The sequence below is a fragment of the Callospermophilus lateralis genome, chromosome 12, assembly GCF_048772815.1.
Source record: "Callospermophilus lateralis isolate mCalLat2 chromosome 12, mCalLat2.hap1, whole genome shotgun sequence".
Taxonomy (NCBI): domain Eukaryota; kingdom Metazoa; phylum Chordata; class Mammalia; order Rodentia; family Sciuridae; genus Callospermophilus; species Callospermophilus lateralis.
Window position 1 is genome coordinate 76,268,477 of NC_135316.1, and position 17,229 is coordinate 76,285,705.

Sequence of the window (17,229 nt, forward strand, 5' to 3'; positions counted from 1 at the left end):
TAAACCTTTACAGCTGGGCACAGTGGCACATGCCTATGATCCCAGGAGCTCGGGAGGCTGAGGCAGGAGGACCGTGAGTTCAAAGCCAGCCTCAGCAAAATCCAGGCACTAAGCAACTCAGTGAGACCCTGTCTCTAAATAAAATACAAAATAGGGCTGGGGATGTGGCTCAGTGGTGGAGTGCCCCTGAGTTCAATCCCTGGTATCCACACCCCCCCAAAAAAAAAAAAAAAAACAAGAAATAAACCTTTACAGTGTTAAGCCACTGAGATTCAGGGTTAATTTGTTACTACAGCATAATTAAATTACTTGATTAATTTGTCAACAGGGTTCTAAGAAGGGAATTCTCAGGTTGAACTAGTCTCCTGTTTAAAACACATTTGATTTGACATTTTATTTCTCAAAAATTCCTGGATATGGGAACTTAAGCAGAGGAAATTTTTTTCGATGACTACATCATGTTTCATTGACATTATTGAAAATTTCTAAATGTACAGATATAAATATAAATTCAGGGCCCCAAACAGAGTAAAGTCCTCCACACACGTTGATTGGATCATCAACCTAAATGACGTGCCTTTCCAGTTTCTCTGATGTTTGTTTGAAACCATTATCAGATGGAAGTGCTCTCCAAGTCTCAACACAACCTTTCCACACAAAGACATTCAAATATCGGATGCCAAATTTGTTGGGTATGAACTGCCTTTACCATTCAGAAGCCAGCTGTGTAAAGAACATTGAGTAATGACTTGTATATCTGCTCATTCCTAATGATTAAGAACAGCTGCTGCTCACAGGAGAGTCGATCCATGCACAGATGGCTTGAAAAGATCCCAGTCAAGTCAATCAACACAGTTTTCCTCTGTGTTCTTCACGTGTTGCTTAGGTCCTACCTGAACCCTAGATTTTCTTTCTGTCTGATCTGCAGTATCACAATGATACCCTTTGGCTTTTTTGAACTCTCCCCAAAGCAGTTGATAATATTGCTAGAGATAGTGATTCCCTACCCACACAACAATATTATGGGGTGTGTGTGTGTGTGTGTGTGTGTGTGTGTGTGTGTATGAGTGTTGACAATTCTTATTGTGACATAATAGCCAAACAAAAAATCTTAACCACTTAAGCGTACAATTCAATGGCATTAATTTCAATCAGCATCTTGTGTGACCATCACCATCATCCATTTTCAAGAACTTTTCATCACTCCAAGGCAAACTCTGTAATTGCTACGCAGCAACTCCCCGAGACCTACTTTCTGCAACGGATGTAGTCGTTTTAACATAGTGACCATGTCAATGAACTCATGGAAGCTTGTCTCATCCGTGCAGCTTGGTGAATGAGTTGTTAGCTGGTGAATGAGTTGGTGAACAACTAGCCACAGCTCCACAGTCTCTCTTACTCTACTGATTTTGCATAGAACACTGTCTAAAGGGCATTTCTGATCTCCCAAGCTGGGTTTGTGACTAACGTCTTATAAACTCTTCTTGAAAGAGCAGAACCATAAATGGAAGTTAATTTTCAAACTAACTCTAATAATGGTAGCTTCCAGATTTGGGCAAGTGGTTGAATTGTTTTCCTCTTATATTAAATGGCCTCAGAATGTTTTGCTCTTTTAGTTCTAGGCAACTTTGATATTTTATTTTATTTCTCTCTCTGTTGTTGTTTAAGCTGTTTGTATTTTTTTTTTTTTTGGGGGGTATCGGGGATTGAACCCAGGGCATTTAATCATTGAGACACATCCCTGCCTTTTTTATAGTTTATTTAGAGACAGGGTCTCACTGAGTTGCTTAGGGCCTTTCTAAGTTTCTGAGGCTGGTTTTGAACTTGCAATCCTCCTGCCTCAGCCTCCCCAGCCTCTGGGATTACAGGTGTGCACCGCTGAGCCCAGCTCAGGCTATTTATCTTTCTCTCTCTCTCTCTCTCTCTCTCTCTCTCTCTTTTTAAAAAAACCCAGGGTATTGTTTTTGTTTATTTCTATTTTCTAAGTTGTATTTTTTTAGTATAAAATTTACTGGACATAAAATCAACTATTTTAAAGGGAACCACCCAGTGGCATTTAGCATATTCTCAATGTTGTACAAACATCCCCTTTATCTAGTCCCGAATAGCTTCATCATCCAGAATGAAACCTTGTACCCATTAAGCAGATAGGGTACTGGGTTTGTTGTTGTTTTCAATAACTCCTGCACCCTTTTAAAATTTCTGCTCCATATGCTTTGAGCTTGGAACCTAAACACTGGCTTGCTAGGCCTCAGGGTAAATAGGGCATTGACCTTCTGCATGCAGATCTCAGGGGCTCCCATTAGCAAATTCAAGAGCATGAGGTTAGTTCCACAGACATGTGCCAGTGACTTTTGGCTTCTCAAGCAGTCCACTCTACTCCCCTGCCACCTCCCTGTACTTCACACTTGCAGATTATAAAGTTGTTTAATCCGTGCAATTAGGGGAGCATTTATTATTCACTCATTCCACAAAAAACACATACAGTGAGCCCTACTTTCCTTGGGCCTCGGATGCATTATTCATATTGTTCACAATGGGCTTCCTCACGAGAACCTAGGGACCGGGAAGGGGCCTCGGGCAAATTGAGCCTCCTGACTCCTAAACCTGGGCTAGGAAGATCAGAATCTCCTTCGGACAGTTTTAAAAGCAGATGCCTGTCCCCACCCCAGACAGACCTCATCAATATCTTCCAGAGCGGGGACCAGGAATGTTCACCAAGTCACTCTGTGACAGCAAACAGATAATTGGGGACGACTGATCTTGCCAGCCCTGCCTTAAGCACAGCTGATGCTTAAACATTAAGTGCTGTCACCCTGCTCCACCCCCGCTGACCTGCAGCTTCCTGCAGCTCAGCAGCCAGCTCACCTGTGAAGGCCATGGACAGCGGCAGGACCAGGAGAGCCGTGAGCGCGAGAATGAAGCAGGCTGCAAGGAGAAGGAGCTGGGTTAGGAACACGCCCTTTTCATTTCCTTTTCACTGGGGTTTACTTTGCATCCTGGGAAACCCAAGCTGCTCTCAAGTCTTCAGATAGGAGATAGGAGAAGGTCAGGGTTGGCCTGGGACTTGCCCAGGTGGGTGCATTTCTGAGAGAGCCTAACACCTCTGCGGTCATGCTGCCAACTCGAAGGCCCAGGCTTCCTCTTTGACTTCTCCAAGTCTGACAGCTTACAGAAAAGGGATTCGTAAACCACTGCTCTGCTCACACAGGAGGCCAGAAGCCAGTGGGCTTCCCTGAGCCAGGCGGGAGTGACGCTGTGCTTCCTGGGAGCCTGTACCCAGGGAAGATGGTTTTCTCTTTTCCTGAGTAAAATTCACTTTATCACTTAGAGAATTTGCTTCATGAGATCTTCCCTCTCCGTTTAGTGATACATATGGCTTGAAGATGGTTTGAACATGTCCCAAAAGGTTCATGTGCTGAAAGGTTGGTTTTCAGTGCGGTGATGTTAAGAGGTGGTACCGAGAGGTGGTACCGAGAGGTGGTGAGACCTTCAGGAGGTGGGGCCTAGGGGTAGGAAACTAGGTCACTGGGGGAACCGCCCTTGGAAAAGATTGTTTCCTTCTCCTCTCCTTTGCCATGTTGTGACATAGTCAAAGGACCATCACAGGAGGCTGAACAGATGTGGCCACTGAATCTTGGACTTTCAGACTCCAACGCTGTAAGCTAAATAAACCTCTTTCCTTTATAAAGTACCCAGCCTCAGATACTTTGTCATGACAACAGAAAATGGACTAATACAAGGGTCTCCTGTCGCATCTCACGACTAAACACTCAGGGTCACTCCAGGTGAACAGGGCTGTGCGAAATAACCAGAGGTAGAGAAATACCTTTTTCTTTGGGGTCCTGTGATGGCTCCTCTGACCTTAGGGGTCCATGGAAAGAGAGAGAGAGAGAGAGAGAGAGAGAGAGAGAGAGAGAGAGAGAGAGAGAGAGAGAACGTGCTGAACCCTTTTATTGGGTAGAAGCCATTCAAATGAGGTAAGGGGTCAGATTTTGGGGGCGTTGAGTCTAGCTTCATGATGTCTACTGTCGGGAGATTGACTGACATACAGGAAGGCCACACCCAAAGGCAGAGCAAGAGATGGGGACACACAAAGGGAGTTTGCATGGAACATTCTATCCCAAACAGGGCAACGGGGTAGGATTACAAAAGAATAGGTGAGTTAGCTCAACCCCAGGGTATGACTAATCAGAAGACTGGCCTTGCTCTCCGAGCAGGGGAAAGGCATGAGTCATGAGCCGTGGCACTACTGCCCAGAATACAGTGATCTTTCAGGTCCCTGTGGTGCATCAGGGCTGGAAGTCATGGTAACTCAACGTGGCTCCCCACAGTCTCCTAAAACCTCTTAGTGACACAGTGTGACAGAGTTCTGAACTGACTTGGAGCTTTTTTTCCTGTTCATGACACCAATTCATCCTTTAGATACTGAGAAAGAGCAGAGGCATGGGGACTGAATAGGCCCGAGTCCAAATCCTGGCCCTGTCACTCATTACCGATGTGGCTCTGGGCAAATTTGTGGACCTCCTGAAGCCTCATCTCCCTTTCTTGTCCAATGTGTTAGCAGAAGCACACACGGAGTTCAGCATGTGGCAACCATTACAATAAGGCCTTTACTATTCCTCTTTGGTTCCTGACCTGTGAAGTGGCCGGCAGATACAGGTTTTGCTGGGCCAGCATTATTTTAAATCATGAATCTGAACGTCTTTTGGGTAGAAATGCACCCTGTTCCCACTTCCCAAAGTCTGGACAGCGTCACACACTTACATTTTTGCTGTGTCCTGTTTCCAGCCCTGAGAACTGAGGCAGGATTGCTAAGGTGGTAGGTGGTCTCTGCAGGGTCTGTTTCTTCCCCTCAAGGTCATCAGCCCAGTTTTTTGCTCTGGTTTCCACCTCCCCACTCTCCTGGGCTGTGTGTGACAGAAGCTCACTCCATCCTGGGGTGGAAAGGGACATGATAGTTTAACTCTGAGTGGACCAGCACAGTCCCACTCACTGGATAGGGTATCATATGATGGATGGGCTCATGACTCTTTGGGGGAGCTTTTACTGAGTACGAGGAAAAAGCTTTCTCACTCTTCTGATAGAAAGGTTCCCCCAGCTGCTCTGGGGATGGTTGGTACCCATTTTGCCACCCTGAGGGACAACCAGCCTAAGAATGAAGCTGACATCACGGGAGGCAAGAAGAGAAGCAAAAGGAAACTGGGTCCTTGATGACATTTGTCACACAGTGAGTGACACTAAACTACTGCTAGGATTTCCATTCACATGAACCAATAAGCCCCTTTATTAGTTAAGCCAGTCTGAGTTGGGTTTTAGTGACACTGAACTTGCTGCAATTGGTTTAACTTATAAGGTCCATTCTGATTTGAATTGTGAAAGGTCTCAGATTGATTTGCTGATTTCAGTCATCTCTGAGACCCAAAGCTACACCTCACACGTTCCCCAAATGACACAAGGCCTGACTACTCAGTCGTCCAGAGCAGAAGGGACAGGACAGGGGCTGCCCCCTTAAGTCTCCCTCCATGCCAATCTTGACCTTCACCTGCAGGAAATGTAGAGGAGAGCAGGCTTGCAGTATGCTCTGCCTCCATCCCCACTGCTCCCCTCAAACCATCTTTCTCTGAATCAGCTTCAACACTGACCATTTGTACAATCCCACAGGCCATGTGCTCAAGAAAACCTAGCATTTGTCGCCAACTTGGAATTCCAAATGACTTTATCTTTGAACTTGTGTTTTCTAAGTGATGTCTGATGGGACAGTGAAGCACGTGAGCCGATTATAAGCAATATTCTTGTCTGCCACCCCTTCACCACTGCCTTCTTATTTATATTGCTCTTGAATTCTGGTGCACCCACGATACATGGGGGTTCAGCTTGTCTCAGAATGAATTCAAGGTAAGTGGATTGTGACTGAGTAAGGAGAGGCCTGGCAACCCTGAGAGGCCACATCCCATTTGAAGCAGAACTGATTCAAATGCAGACCAGGCAAGGAGGTTTCAAGAAACATGATCCATCAAGAAACCTTGTCTTCTTGCTGACCAATGAGTCTCCCCATACCCACCAGCCCCTCATCCTGCAGATGACGCAAATGAAGCCATAGCTCCTTGCCCTTCGGAAGTCTTCCCTCGGTAAGCCAAAAGTGGAGTGTTGGCAGAATGTGTGCATATCAAAAAGTGAAATGACCACAGTTAAAGTTAGTTTTGTGTGGTGTTTCCACTGTTCTGGTGAAAACAGAAATGCACGTTGGGTCATGGTACAAAACACAAATTGTGTCATTTTGATGACTGCACATATGGGTTAAATGCTCTTATAGTTGCATTTAAAACTAGCATGTAAGGATGGGGGACGTAGCTCAGGGGTAGAATGCTTGCTGAGCATGCCTGGGTCCTGGTTTTGATTTCCAGCATCACAAAAAGCAAACAGAAAGCTTACCCAATATTAAGATGAGTAGGAAAATCTCTGTGAAAATTAAATGCTTGATTTTCCTCTACTTAAAAGGACATTAAATAGCAAATAAAAAGTACTATGACAGGTCAAAAGGAAAAAGTTTTATATTTTAGAAGCTTAAACAGTGCTTCCCCCATCCCCCGCTTGTTCAAATGAGGTGTTCCTAATTTTCATTTTGCACTGGTCCCTGAAAATTATAAAGCAGGCCCTATTGGTCATGGATGACACAGCACAGCTGGCAGGGGTGGCCCATTAAAGTGAGAATCTCACTAGCGACCTCTGTCTTAAATCTCAATTTAGAGTAGAGTCAAGAAATTTCTTGCTGCTAAACAATAGCAAATCAAGAGGTCAATGAATCCCATTCTCTATTTCTGACTTTGCAGCTTGTTGCCAAGATGAAAAAGTGATTGACATCCTGGAAAACCCTCATTGAACTGCAAACTTGGGACGGATGGTGCCACCTGGGCGCATGTGTGATCCAGGTGCTCAGTGACACAGAGACACTGAGCACCTCCCAGGGGAGCCACCTGCCACTCCACCTTTCCTACTGCTGGGTGGCAGAATACAAACTATGCCATTCTGGCATGAGGATTATTTTGAGCTAAAGTCACTTAAATAATTCTGGATGCAGGAAATATGCTCTGCCCTTCCCCCTTTTCTTCCTAAAAGCTAAAGATAAAACCCCACATGAAAGATGTCCTCTCTATGCCAGAAGGAAGGTAACGTTATGGTCACCTAGGATGAGCAATTGAGACCAAGAGAATTCTGTACATACAAATCTTGTAAAAATAGTTCTTCTGTTACCTCCCCCATTCCATGTAATTTGGTTACTTTTCCACAATTGCCTTTCTTTGTTCAGCCTAGTATAAAAGCATTTTAAAGGGTTTGCTACTTCTTTTGGGTCTTCATTCCCTATAAAAGGTCAAGTGTCTCATAGAACTCATATTAAATAAGTTTGTATGCTTTTCTCCTATTAATTTGTATTGCCTTGTGGAAGACCAACCTTGCACGTGACTGAGTCACACTCCCTGGCTGGGTGCTGAGGCGCTCAGTCACAGAAATATGGCAGAGCTTCCCCCACCCTTTTTGGGTTTCAGGGTCGGTGTCTCGTGCATGGGTGTGTCTTGCTACAGCCATGAGTGGAGCTACGCTCACCTGTTCCTTTGCAATATAACCCCTTGCCCTGTTTAGGATAGAATCTTCCATGGAAGTGCCTTGTGTGTGTCCCCTTCTCTTACTGTGCCCTTGGGTGTGGCCTACCCAGGTGTCTGTCAACCTGCTGACAGTGGACATCATGAAGCTAGACTCAGCCCCCTGAAACCTGACCCCCTTGCCTCATTTGAATAACTTCTCCTTAATAAAAGGGGTCAGCGCGTGCTCTCACTCTCTTTCTTCCTGCGAACCCTTAAGGTCAGAGGAGCTGTCACAGAGACCCCAAAGAAAAAGATATTTGTGTCTCTTGTTGGTTATTTTACGCAGCCCAGTCAGCCCAGTTTAACTGGAGTGACCCCTGAGCCTTTTAGTCGAGAGAACAGAAACCGGCATTACCTCATTTTAATTCTCAGGCCCAGATGAAAAACCCAAAGAGAAGTAGAGGATAGGAAATGTAGCAGTATACAACAGTCACTAGTACGGCAATATGTAAAAACGTGGATGTGTACCCCATGTGATTCTGCAATTGTATAGGGGTAAAAATGGGAATTCATAACTCACTTGAATCAAATGTATGAAATATGTTATGTCAAGAGCTTTGTAATATTTTGAACAACCAATAATAAAAAATAATAATAATAAAAAAAGAAAAACCCAAAGAGAGTAAAGATAAAAATTTGTCTCCCTACGCTAGCTCTGAGCAGGGCAGGGAGAGAAGGCTTAGGCCAGAACATTCCTGATGGCACCCAGAGGAGCATGCTTGGAGCCACACACCTGGACTCACAACCCACTCCCTTCCTCACTTACTTGTCCTGTGGACTGCAAGAACCAGGCCCCGACGTTTCAATGTCCTCATTTCAAACATGAACCTAATTCCAGGTCTTTCCTAACGTGTTAAAATGATCAAATGTCATAATCCATGCAAGGCACAAAAATACACGGTCACATAATAAACACTTTCAGCCATTAACAGGATGATTGTTGTGGTTTGGATATGTGATATTCCTGAAAAAGCTCATGTGTGAGACAATGCAAGAACGCTCAGAGGTGAAATGGTTAGATTATGAGAATCGTGACGTAATCTATGGCTTAATCTACTGACATAGATTAACCGAGTGGTAACTGTAGGCAGGTAGGGTGTGGTTAGAGGAGGTAGGTCACTGGGGGTGTGCCTTTGGGGTATGCATATTTTGTCCTTGGTGGGTGGAGCTCACCTTCTCTGTGTGCTTCCTGTTGCCCTGTCCCCAGCTGCTTTCCTCTGACACACCCGTCCACCAACTTGTTCTGCCTCACCTCAGGCTCAGAGCAATGGAGTTGGCCATCTATGGACTGAGATCTCTGAAACCAGGAGCCCCAAATAAATTTCTCCTCCTTTCTGTTTTCTTATTGGGTCTTTTGATCACAGTGATGAGAAATGTTGACTAAAATAATAATTATTATTTTCCCTTTGTGATGGAAGGAGACTGTGATTTCTCCTTGTATTTCAACCCTCGCATAGTTATCAAATGGAGAACTGTGAAAACGAAGGATGCTCTGTGGTCATCATGGATTTTGAATGGGCTGAGAGTGTGCTAAGCCTGATCTTCTTCTATGGACCTGACTGCATTTCTTCACCCAGGTCTAAGCTTCATTAGAATCTGTCTTTCTAGATCATCACTGTTAAGGTCAAACAAGTTCACCCTCACTCTCCAAATCTTGGAGCCATGATTCTCAGACTCCCAAAGGTCACTCTAGACCTTTCAAACCAGAATGGCAACAAATGGGAGCTGAGTATCTGCATTTAAGGTAACTCCCAGGTGACAGTGAAGTAGCCACATTTCTGTAACCCTGTTTGCACAGAACAGGGTGAGGCACTGTGCTGGGCTGGCCTGTGGGATTCACAGGATGGAAGCCATCATCAGTTAATGATGGTAGGGCTTCCTTACCCCTCGGTCCTAATAAAGACTCCAGTCCATTGTCCTGACTCCTGGGGGATCTGGGTACCTTGTCCTTGGCCACAAGAGTTTTCTGAAACAGAGGTTGAACTTCCTGGTGATGTCACTACATCAAACAGTGATCTGACAGCACTGACCACTGCCAGTGGACATCATGAAGCTAGACTCAGCCCCCTGAAACCTGACCCCTTGCCTCATTTGAGTTTATTAACACTGATTCCAATGTGACTCAGAGCACCTCCCATATTCTGTCTCTGAAAAAAATGAGAATTTCTAACCATAAATTCCTTTCCAAAAGGGGTGTGTGAAACAGCTAAATCCACTGAGAAACCCAAAGGAACGTATAATTCTGAATGAGAACAATGGAGAAGGATGTTTGAATCAAAATGTTGGAGTAGTCATTCTTCATGCCAACAACCCAGATCAACTGATTCTTGATCTACGTGTGAGACTGGGAAAGGACCACGTGGGAGTGTACCTCCTCAGGCCAGCTTCTGGATTTCTGGTTCAGGATTCTTGCTCACATCTTAAAGTGGATTTGATGGACATCTGGCTGCTCTCATGCTGCTGTCCACGATTGTCAGAGGTCTAGGCATATTAGTAGGTGTCAAAAATATATTATTACCCAGCAGTAGGTTAAAATAGGTAGCTGCAAGCATTATAAGCATTCTTTTAAGCAGGTAATCTTGGCAGGGAAAGTGGGTAGCCTTTGGATTATTCTGTTCCCACGGATGCCCAGACTCTGTTTCCTATAAACAACAAGTGCACCTTCTACTCTCTTGCCTAAACACTTTTAGTGCAGAGACTGAGACCAGAATCCAGAAGTTTTTCTCTGCAACACCATCCTTTGGGAGTTCCTCTGAGCTACCTAATACCCAGGAGACCACTGGCAGAGTGCAGGAGGATAAACTCAAACTATGCTCCTCTTCCAAGTTACCCTCTCCACTTGCTGTATCTATGATAGAACTCAAACCTCAGTCTCCTAGGCCACTTCTGCCCTCTCCTGGTACTTTCAGTAATGCTGCCTTATCTTTAGCACTCATCCCTTTTATCCCTCACCCAGCACTCTGTGTTACCCTATTCCACAGCCTCCCACCAATCTCCATGGTCAACAGCCAAAGTTGGCGACATTGGGGTGGAGAGATCAGTGAGGAGGCAGATATGTAATTTAGCTCCAAACCAATCACAAGACACAGCCAGACTGGGGCCTTGGATACCAATGAGGTGCAGAACCAAAGGAAAGAAAGGAGTAAAAAAATAACTCTAGTGCTGTGCTTGGATAATAAGAATGGAAAAGATATGGACAGAAATATGACAGATGGAAACAGGAGAGCTTTTGGGTAAGGGCATTCCAAATTCATTGCATTTAATGGGCCAGGTGAACCTATTAGAATCTGGGATTCCAGAACTCCAGGATTTTCTAAAACCATCTTCATTGGTCATATTTGTAACTTCCTAAAGTTTCAAGATTTTCAATTATTTATGTATCAGGATGAGTTAGTAGAGAATATTGGGCCCCCTGGTGTTTCTAATCTCCTTTGATCCCTGAAAAGAGATAACAACCTCCTGCTTCTTGGAGCCCACAGGAGCAATTCCATAGGAATGTCCTATGGGAAATAATGGGTGGAAGAGCCCAGGAGAGGACGAGCAACAGAGAGGGAGCTGATGAGGACTGGAGTTCTCTGGTGGAACCTGTGGTTGGTCGAACCCCTTCCTGGCAGGGAACTGCTGCAAGGAGTTACCTGGGTTGAGGCCCCGCCCCATCATGAAGACCCTGATGCTCCAAGTTGGACACATGTGTTGGCCCAAGAGGAAGGAGAGTGTGCTGCAAGAGAGGGCCTGGGTGGGCTAAGGGATGAGTGAGGGGAAATCCTCACTCAGGGAAAAGATGCCCTTTTCTTCCAATGAAAGTGCTATCGGCTACCTAGCTCTATATCCTGAGGTTGTAGCTGCCAAGAGGGGGGGCACCTTTTAAAAAGTTGCCGCAGGGATTTATGTGGCCTTGCCCAGACAGCAGGATCAGTCCCTGCCACAGAGGCCCAAAAGAGGTAAACATGACCCCTAACCCCAATCCCACACCCTGAAGTCTTATATGATCCACAGTGACCAAGATTGGTTCTCCTGCTACTCTGACACATGGGAGCTTAGAGTCAGATTAATTTTATTTTCAGGGGGAGCAGTCTTAAAGTTTCAAAGGTACACCCAAAACAAAATAATATAAGGGCTATGGATGTGGCTCTGTGGGAGAGCATGTGCTTAGCACGTGGGAGGCCCTGGGTTCAATCTCTAGCATCAAAATCAAGACAGTTACAAAATTTTAAAAGTGCTCTTTCTCATAGCCAGAATTGTGGAATAAAACCCACGGGTCTCTCTCAGCATATGGACTTGCATGAACCCTCTCATCACTGGGGGCTATGCTTGTCACCTAGCATCACAGTCCTCTGGGTCCTGTCTCAAGCAGAAGGCCTCTCTCCCAGGGCTGGACACCTCTTGGCTGATGTCTCCTTGTGGAGTTAAAGAAGACTTCCTAGGTCCTCTGACAGGTGAAATAACCTCAGTCCACCATGCCGATGGCATCTGATTGGATCATCCTGTGAGGGCTGGAGGCCGCTCTGCACGCAGCTTAGGAATCATTAAGGCTTCCCAGTTGTGAGAGTGATCCTCGGGGCAGCAGCGAGTGTGGGCAAGAAATGTTTCAGAGCAGAGAGCTTGCCAGAGAGACTGTGCCAAATGGCAAGGACAACCAGGGCAGCAGAGCAGCCCAGGAGGGCTTCAGAAAGCTCTGCCAGGTGCCTCACCTGAGTCTGAGGGCACAGGAAACGCTGGCCTGCTTCCTCAAAAGAATGAGCAGACAGAAGCAGCACTCCTCTCAGACCCCAGCCCCGGCCCCCATCTCTTAGCTCACTTCACGCGTGGATAAGGGACAGCCACAAATCAACCTGTGGATACCTGAACATAACTTGCCCTGCCCCCAGTTACCTAAGGATGTAGGTAGGACTTGATGGGAAATGTGGAAAGTGTAGAAAAATCTTACAGAAGAAGATTTAAAAGTCACCCAAAAGGAAAACCCGTATATGCATCTAGAGCAGTATGGGATCAAGTTTAGGATTAGGGCAGGGTGGCCAAGTTTTCTCAGCCTGAATTCTAAAAGAAATATTAATTATGAAAATTCTTAAATATTCAGAATAGAGAGAAAAGGAGCAAATGTTCAGATACCTGCCACTTGGGTTTTTTTTTTAAATATTTTTTAGTTGTAGACGAACATAATACCTATATTTCTTTCTTTCTTTTTTTATTAATGTGGTGCTAGGGATCAAACCCAGTGCCTCATGCATGCTAGGCAAGCACTCTACCACTGAGCCACAACCCTACTCCCACTTGAGGTTTTATGTGCAGCTTTTTAAGTGTTTTAACATTTTAGTCAGAACTAATCTGGTGTGCATTTTTGAGGGATAAGGATATTCTCTTATATAACCTGAGTGCAGTTAGAGCTCCTTAAATTTACACTGATACAGTACTTTAATCTACTGTTCATTTTCCAATGTTGAGAACCTACTAAAGTCCTTGTCTCCAATCTAGGGTGAGGTACTACATTTTGTTATCCTATCTCTTTTACCCCTACTATACCAAATTTTACCACATAATCACTGCAGATTTTATGCCTTTTTTTAAAAAGTGGAGTAAGACCATTATGTGAAACTTTTTCTTTTTAAATTTGTCAATGTTACTTAAGCATCATTTATTACTAAACTGTCTTTGCTCCCGTATTAGGATGCACGGAATTCTTGTGCATATTTGTTAGAATTGAATAGTCCAAATCAAGGCACCTTATTATTTCCTCCTAAAGTTTAGTGAATACTTCTCCTGTGTGGAAACAAAAATACTGTTAACACAGGTGATATTCATTTGTGCATTTTAGTCAAAATATCACACTTTTGAGAAAATTTACTGGAGTGCTGCAAAGTATGAACTTAACAAAATTTAGTCTTTTATGTCCAAAGTTTCTGACAAGATATCATTGGTTTCTTTATCCAAGGCACGGTCCTCAGCGCCACCCACAGGAGATGTTTTCCAGTTACTAAGTACTGCAGCACTCTAACCAACCTGCACAAACTGGCCTTTGGAAATATGCTGAGATGCGCATGTGCTGAACATTCTAGGCTCATGGCTCAGCAGTGTGTGGAAGACAAGAGAGCGTCCATATACTACTGGTGGGCACAATGCTGCTCGTTGTACCTTTTAAGTAGTATGATGAAGACAATCATACCATGCACAATGACCAATTTTGGGGGGTGAAAAAACAGGGTACGATGATTATGCAGTGAAATAGGGTAGTGTGACTGTTTCCCCACAAGTTCACGTGCTGGGAAACTGACTCCCAATGCGTCAGTGTGGGGTCTAAGGATAAGCTGTGTATTACGTCGTTATCACAAGTGTGGGTTAGTTACGAAAGGGGGTCCTTTCTCCCTTTTTCTCTCTTTTGGCCTATGACACTCAAGAAGGCCAGATGACACTATGACACTCAGATGCCCGCCCCTGATCTTGGACTTCTCAGCCTCCTGAATTGTGGGACAATAAATTTCTGCTCATCATAAGTTACCCAGTCTGTGGTGTTCCATTACGCAGCACAAAATGGACTGACACTCTTTGCCCTGACTCTAGAACATTTCTACAGCCTTTCTTTGGTTCGTATGATGTTGGGATTTTTGAAGGATTCACACCTCTCCATTCAGTTTTAATAGAATGCTCCTCACTTTGTGTTTATCAGATGTCCCTTGTGTTTAGGTTAAGGTTATGCATTCCTAGCCTGATTCCTGCATAGATGGCAGCCATCTGTCCCTTGTTGGTGATGTTAATTTTAAACCCCAGAGTTTGGCCCAATTTCTCCACTGTATAATTACTATTCTTTTTCTCCCTGCGGTCAATAAGGAGTCTGTGGTTAGACTTTAAGACAATGCAAATATCCTGCTTGTCACCAAAATTTCCTCTTAGGTTCAATATCTATTGATGATTCTGGGCATAGAGAGGAAAACTCAGGAGACAAATGGAAACTGGCCCTTTGGGGGAAGTTGAAATATTTTTGTCCCATTGACTATTCCAGAGTGAGAAAGAAGGCAGTGATGTGAGAAGAAACAGGGGCCAGACTACAAAGGGCCTGAAGAGGTTTGGAGTGTCTGTTCTCTTCTGCAGACGGTGAGGTGGGGGGTCACTGCACAGGCTGGATGGAAGATAGGAGGGCACTTAGAGCCCCGCCATCATCCAGGCTGAGTTGGCCTAGTCCACAACCTGAGGGCCGGGAGCTCGGGGCCAGGGAGACCACAGATAGGGCCGCTCAGTGTTATACCACTTCAGGGGCGTGTGCGGAGTTCACAACCCAGAGCGCTGGGTTTACTGTGAGTATAGGAACCCTTGTTTTAGTCATCTTTGTGCTGCTGTGACCGAAAGGCCCAACAAGAACAATGCAGAGGAGGAAAAGTTCATTTGGCGCTCACGGTTTTAGAGGTTCATTCCCATAGTTGGTTGACTCCACAGCTCTGGGCCCCAGGTGAGGCAGAACATCATGGTGGAAGGGTGTGGCAGAGGGAAGCAGTTTAGGACATGGCACCAGGAAGGAGAGAGAGAGAGAGAGACAGAGAGAGAGAGAGAGAGAGAGAGAGAGAGAGCGCTCTGCTCACCGAGGACAAAATGTAAACCCCAAAGGCATGTCCCCAATATCCTATGTCCTCCCACATGCCCTTCCTGTTTACAGTTACCACCCAATTAATCCATATCAGTGGATCAAATGTGAGCTTTTGAGAGATACCATATGTCCATCCTATAATAATCCTTTTTTTTCCTGAGTAAGTCTCTCTTGCCAACCTGATGATCCAGGTGGGTTCTCATTGATGGACAGGAAGGATGCATATGTGTATGTGTGTAGTGAGGATCTAGAGTGATGGTGTAGCTAATGGTGTCTGAATCCCTGCCAGCAGTGAAACAACCCACGTGTTTTCATTTCTAGAGCAGCAGAGCAGCATCTTGACAGAGGTGCCAGCACTTCTGTCCCACCCTGGCCCTCAGCAATTCATATATACATGGTGTGGGGGTGTGGGTATGTGTATGATAGTTATATTCATCCAAGGACTAAGGGGGCCATGGCTCCCAGAACTTTCTGTGGAAGAACAATGTTAGAGTGTCTCAGGAGAATGAGATGGATGTTATATTATGTTGGCCACATAAGCTAAGGGAGAATTTATAAGCTGGCAATTCCATTCATGTACCCACATGGTCATCTGGCGGCTATTATTGAGCTCCTACTATGTGTCAGGCATTGCTGGAGATACTGGGGATGCAGGAAATCTCCTAGGAGGAGTGGTGGGAGGTGGGGAGTTGATGAGAGTACATGAGTACCAAGAGGTAAGCATGAGGAGGCAGGCACCCCTCTATCGGCCTCTTGTTCCTCACTCTACCATAGCCCATTCTGTGCACTGACTGCCATTTGCTGATATTGCCACTCTAAAATTCATTGCTCAGGGCTTGCCTCAGTGTTCCCTTAATTCACATTTCATCAGCATAAATGTCAGACACATCCCACTGTGAGGTAAATAACTCCATCTCAAGGAGTCCTGAGGCATGGGTTCTGCTTTGAGGATATCCCAAATGTCACATAGAGACTGAACTTTGTGTAATGTGGTCCAGTTCCTCTGGACACAAAGGACCCCAGCAAGTGATGGTGCAGGAAAGTCCAATTGGTCAAGGACATGAAGTGGGGTACGGGTGAGCAAAAACTGCCCAAAATCCAAATCCAAAGTTTCCCATCTCCCCGCCACGTTGCCCAGCTCTGGTGCCGTGTACACTGGTGTCTTGGTGCCTCCATTCACAAAGGCATGTACGTGAACTCACAGGTGTCTGAGCCGAACGCTTTGCCTGGAGGTTAATAAGGAAGGAGCAGAAGCAGCCAGCAGAGAGCAGGCCACTTCCCCAGCTCTAACCTGGGGCCAAGCGTGGACCATTCACAGGACTCCTTCTGGCTCTAGCTCATCCTGTGACTCCAGACACCCAAACCCTTTCACTAGGGCATTTCCCAGGGCCATGACTCACCATTGCTGGCGATTTTAGAGATGCACTGATGACACGCCTTCTCCAGGCCGCCCGGCATTGTTCTTGCTCACTGGCCAAGTTATGGGGATAAAAACAAAAAATAATTCATTAGCAAGGTTAAAGGAAGGGTGTTCTAACACCAGTGACTGTCTCTGGGCGGGTCTCTGGGGTATGCAGGGTTGCCTCAGTCAGCATGGGAGCCTGGGTGCCAGTGTCAGTGTGGAGCCACCTGCAGAGATGGCCTGGTTCTTGGGACTGAGAGAAACATCTCTTATTTCACAGCTGGGGAATGAAGCTGCTGGAGGTTAACAGGCTCACGATCATACCCAGCCAGGAAGACACAGAACTAGAGAAAGAAAAACAGCTGTGGCTTACTACACAATCGCTCCATGCCAGACATTGTGTGGCCACTCTCATGTTTAGTCCCTGACAGTCCTCTAGTTTAACTCTCGGAGCCTGGGAGGTTCATTTAGGTTCTGATTTGCCCTAAAGCCAGGGCTGACAACTGGCAGAGCCCAAATTTGACCCACATATGTGGACAGAGCTGGGGTCTTTCTCACTTCCTGACACAAGTTCAACTTCTCTCCATTATAATGTTGCTCCCTGTGGACCT

The 17,229-nt window shown here is 45.4% G+C and overlaps 1 protein-coding gene across 1 annotated transcript in view; it reads right to left on the reverse strand.

Moving 5' to 3' along the window:
• Tmem272 (transmembrane protein 272) overlaps nt 1–16,674 on the reverse strand; it is a 31,628-nt gene extending 14,954 nt beyond the window's left edge. Inside the window, exons 1-2 of the mRNA XM_076872042.1 lie at nt 16,617–16,674; nt 2,869–2,928 (exon numbers count right to left, since the gene is read on the reverse strand). Coding sequence (XP_076728157.1) covers nt 2,869–2,928; nt 16,617–16,674 — 118 coding nt within the window. The remainder of the gene's footprint in view (nt 1–2,868; nt 2,929–16,616) is intronic.
• Nucleotides 16,675–17,229: the final 555 nt, after the last annotated feature.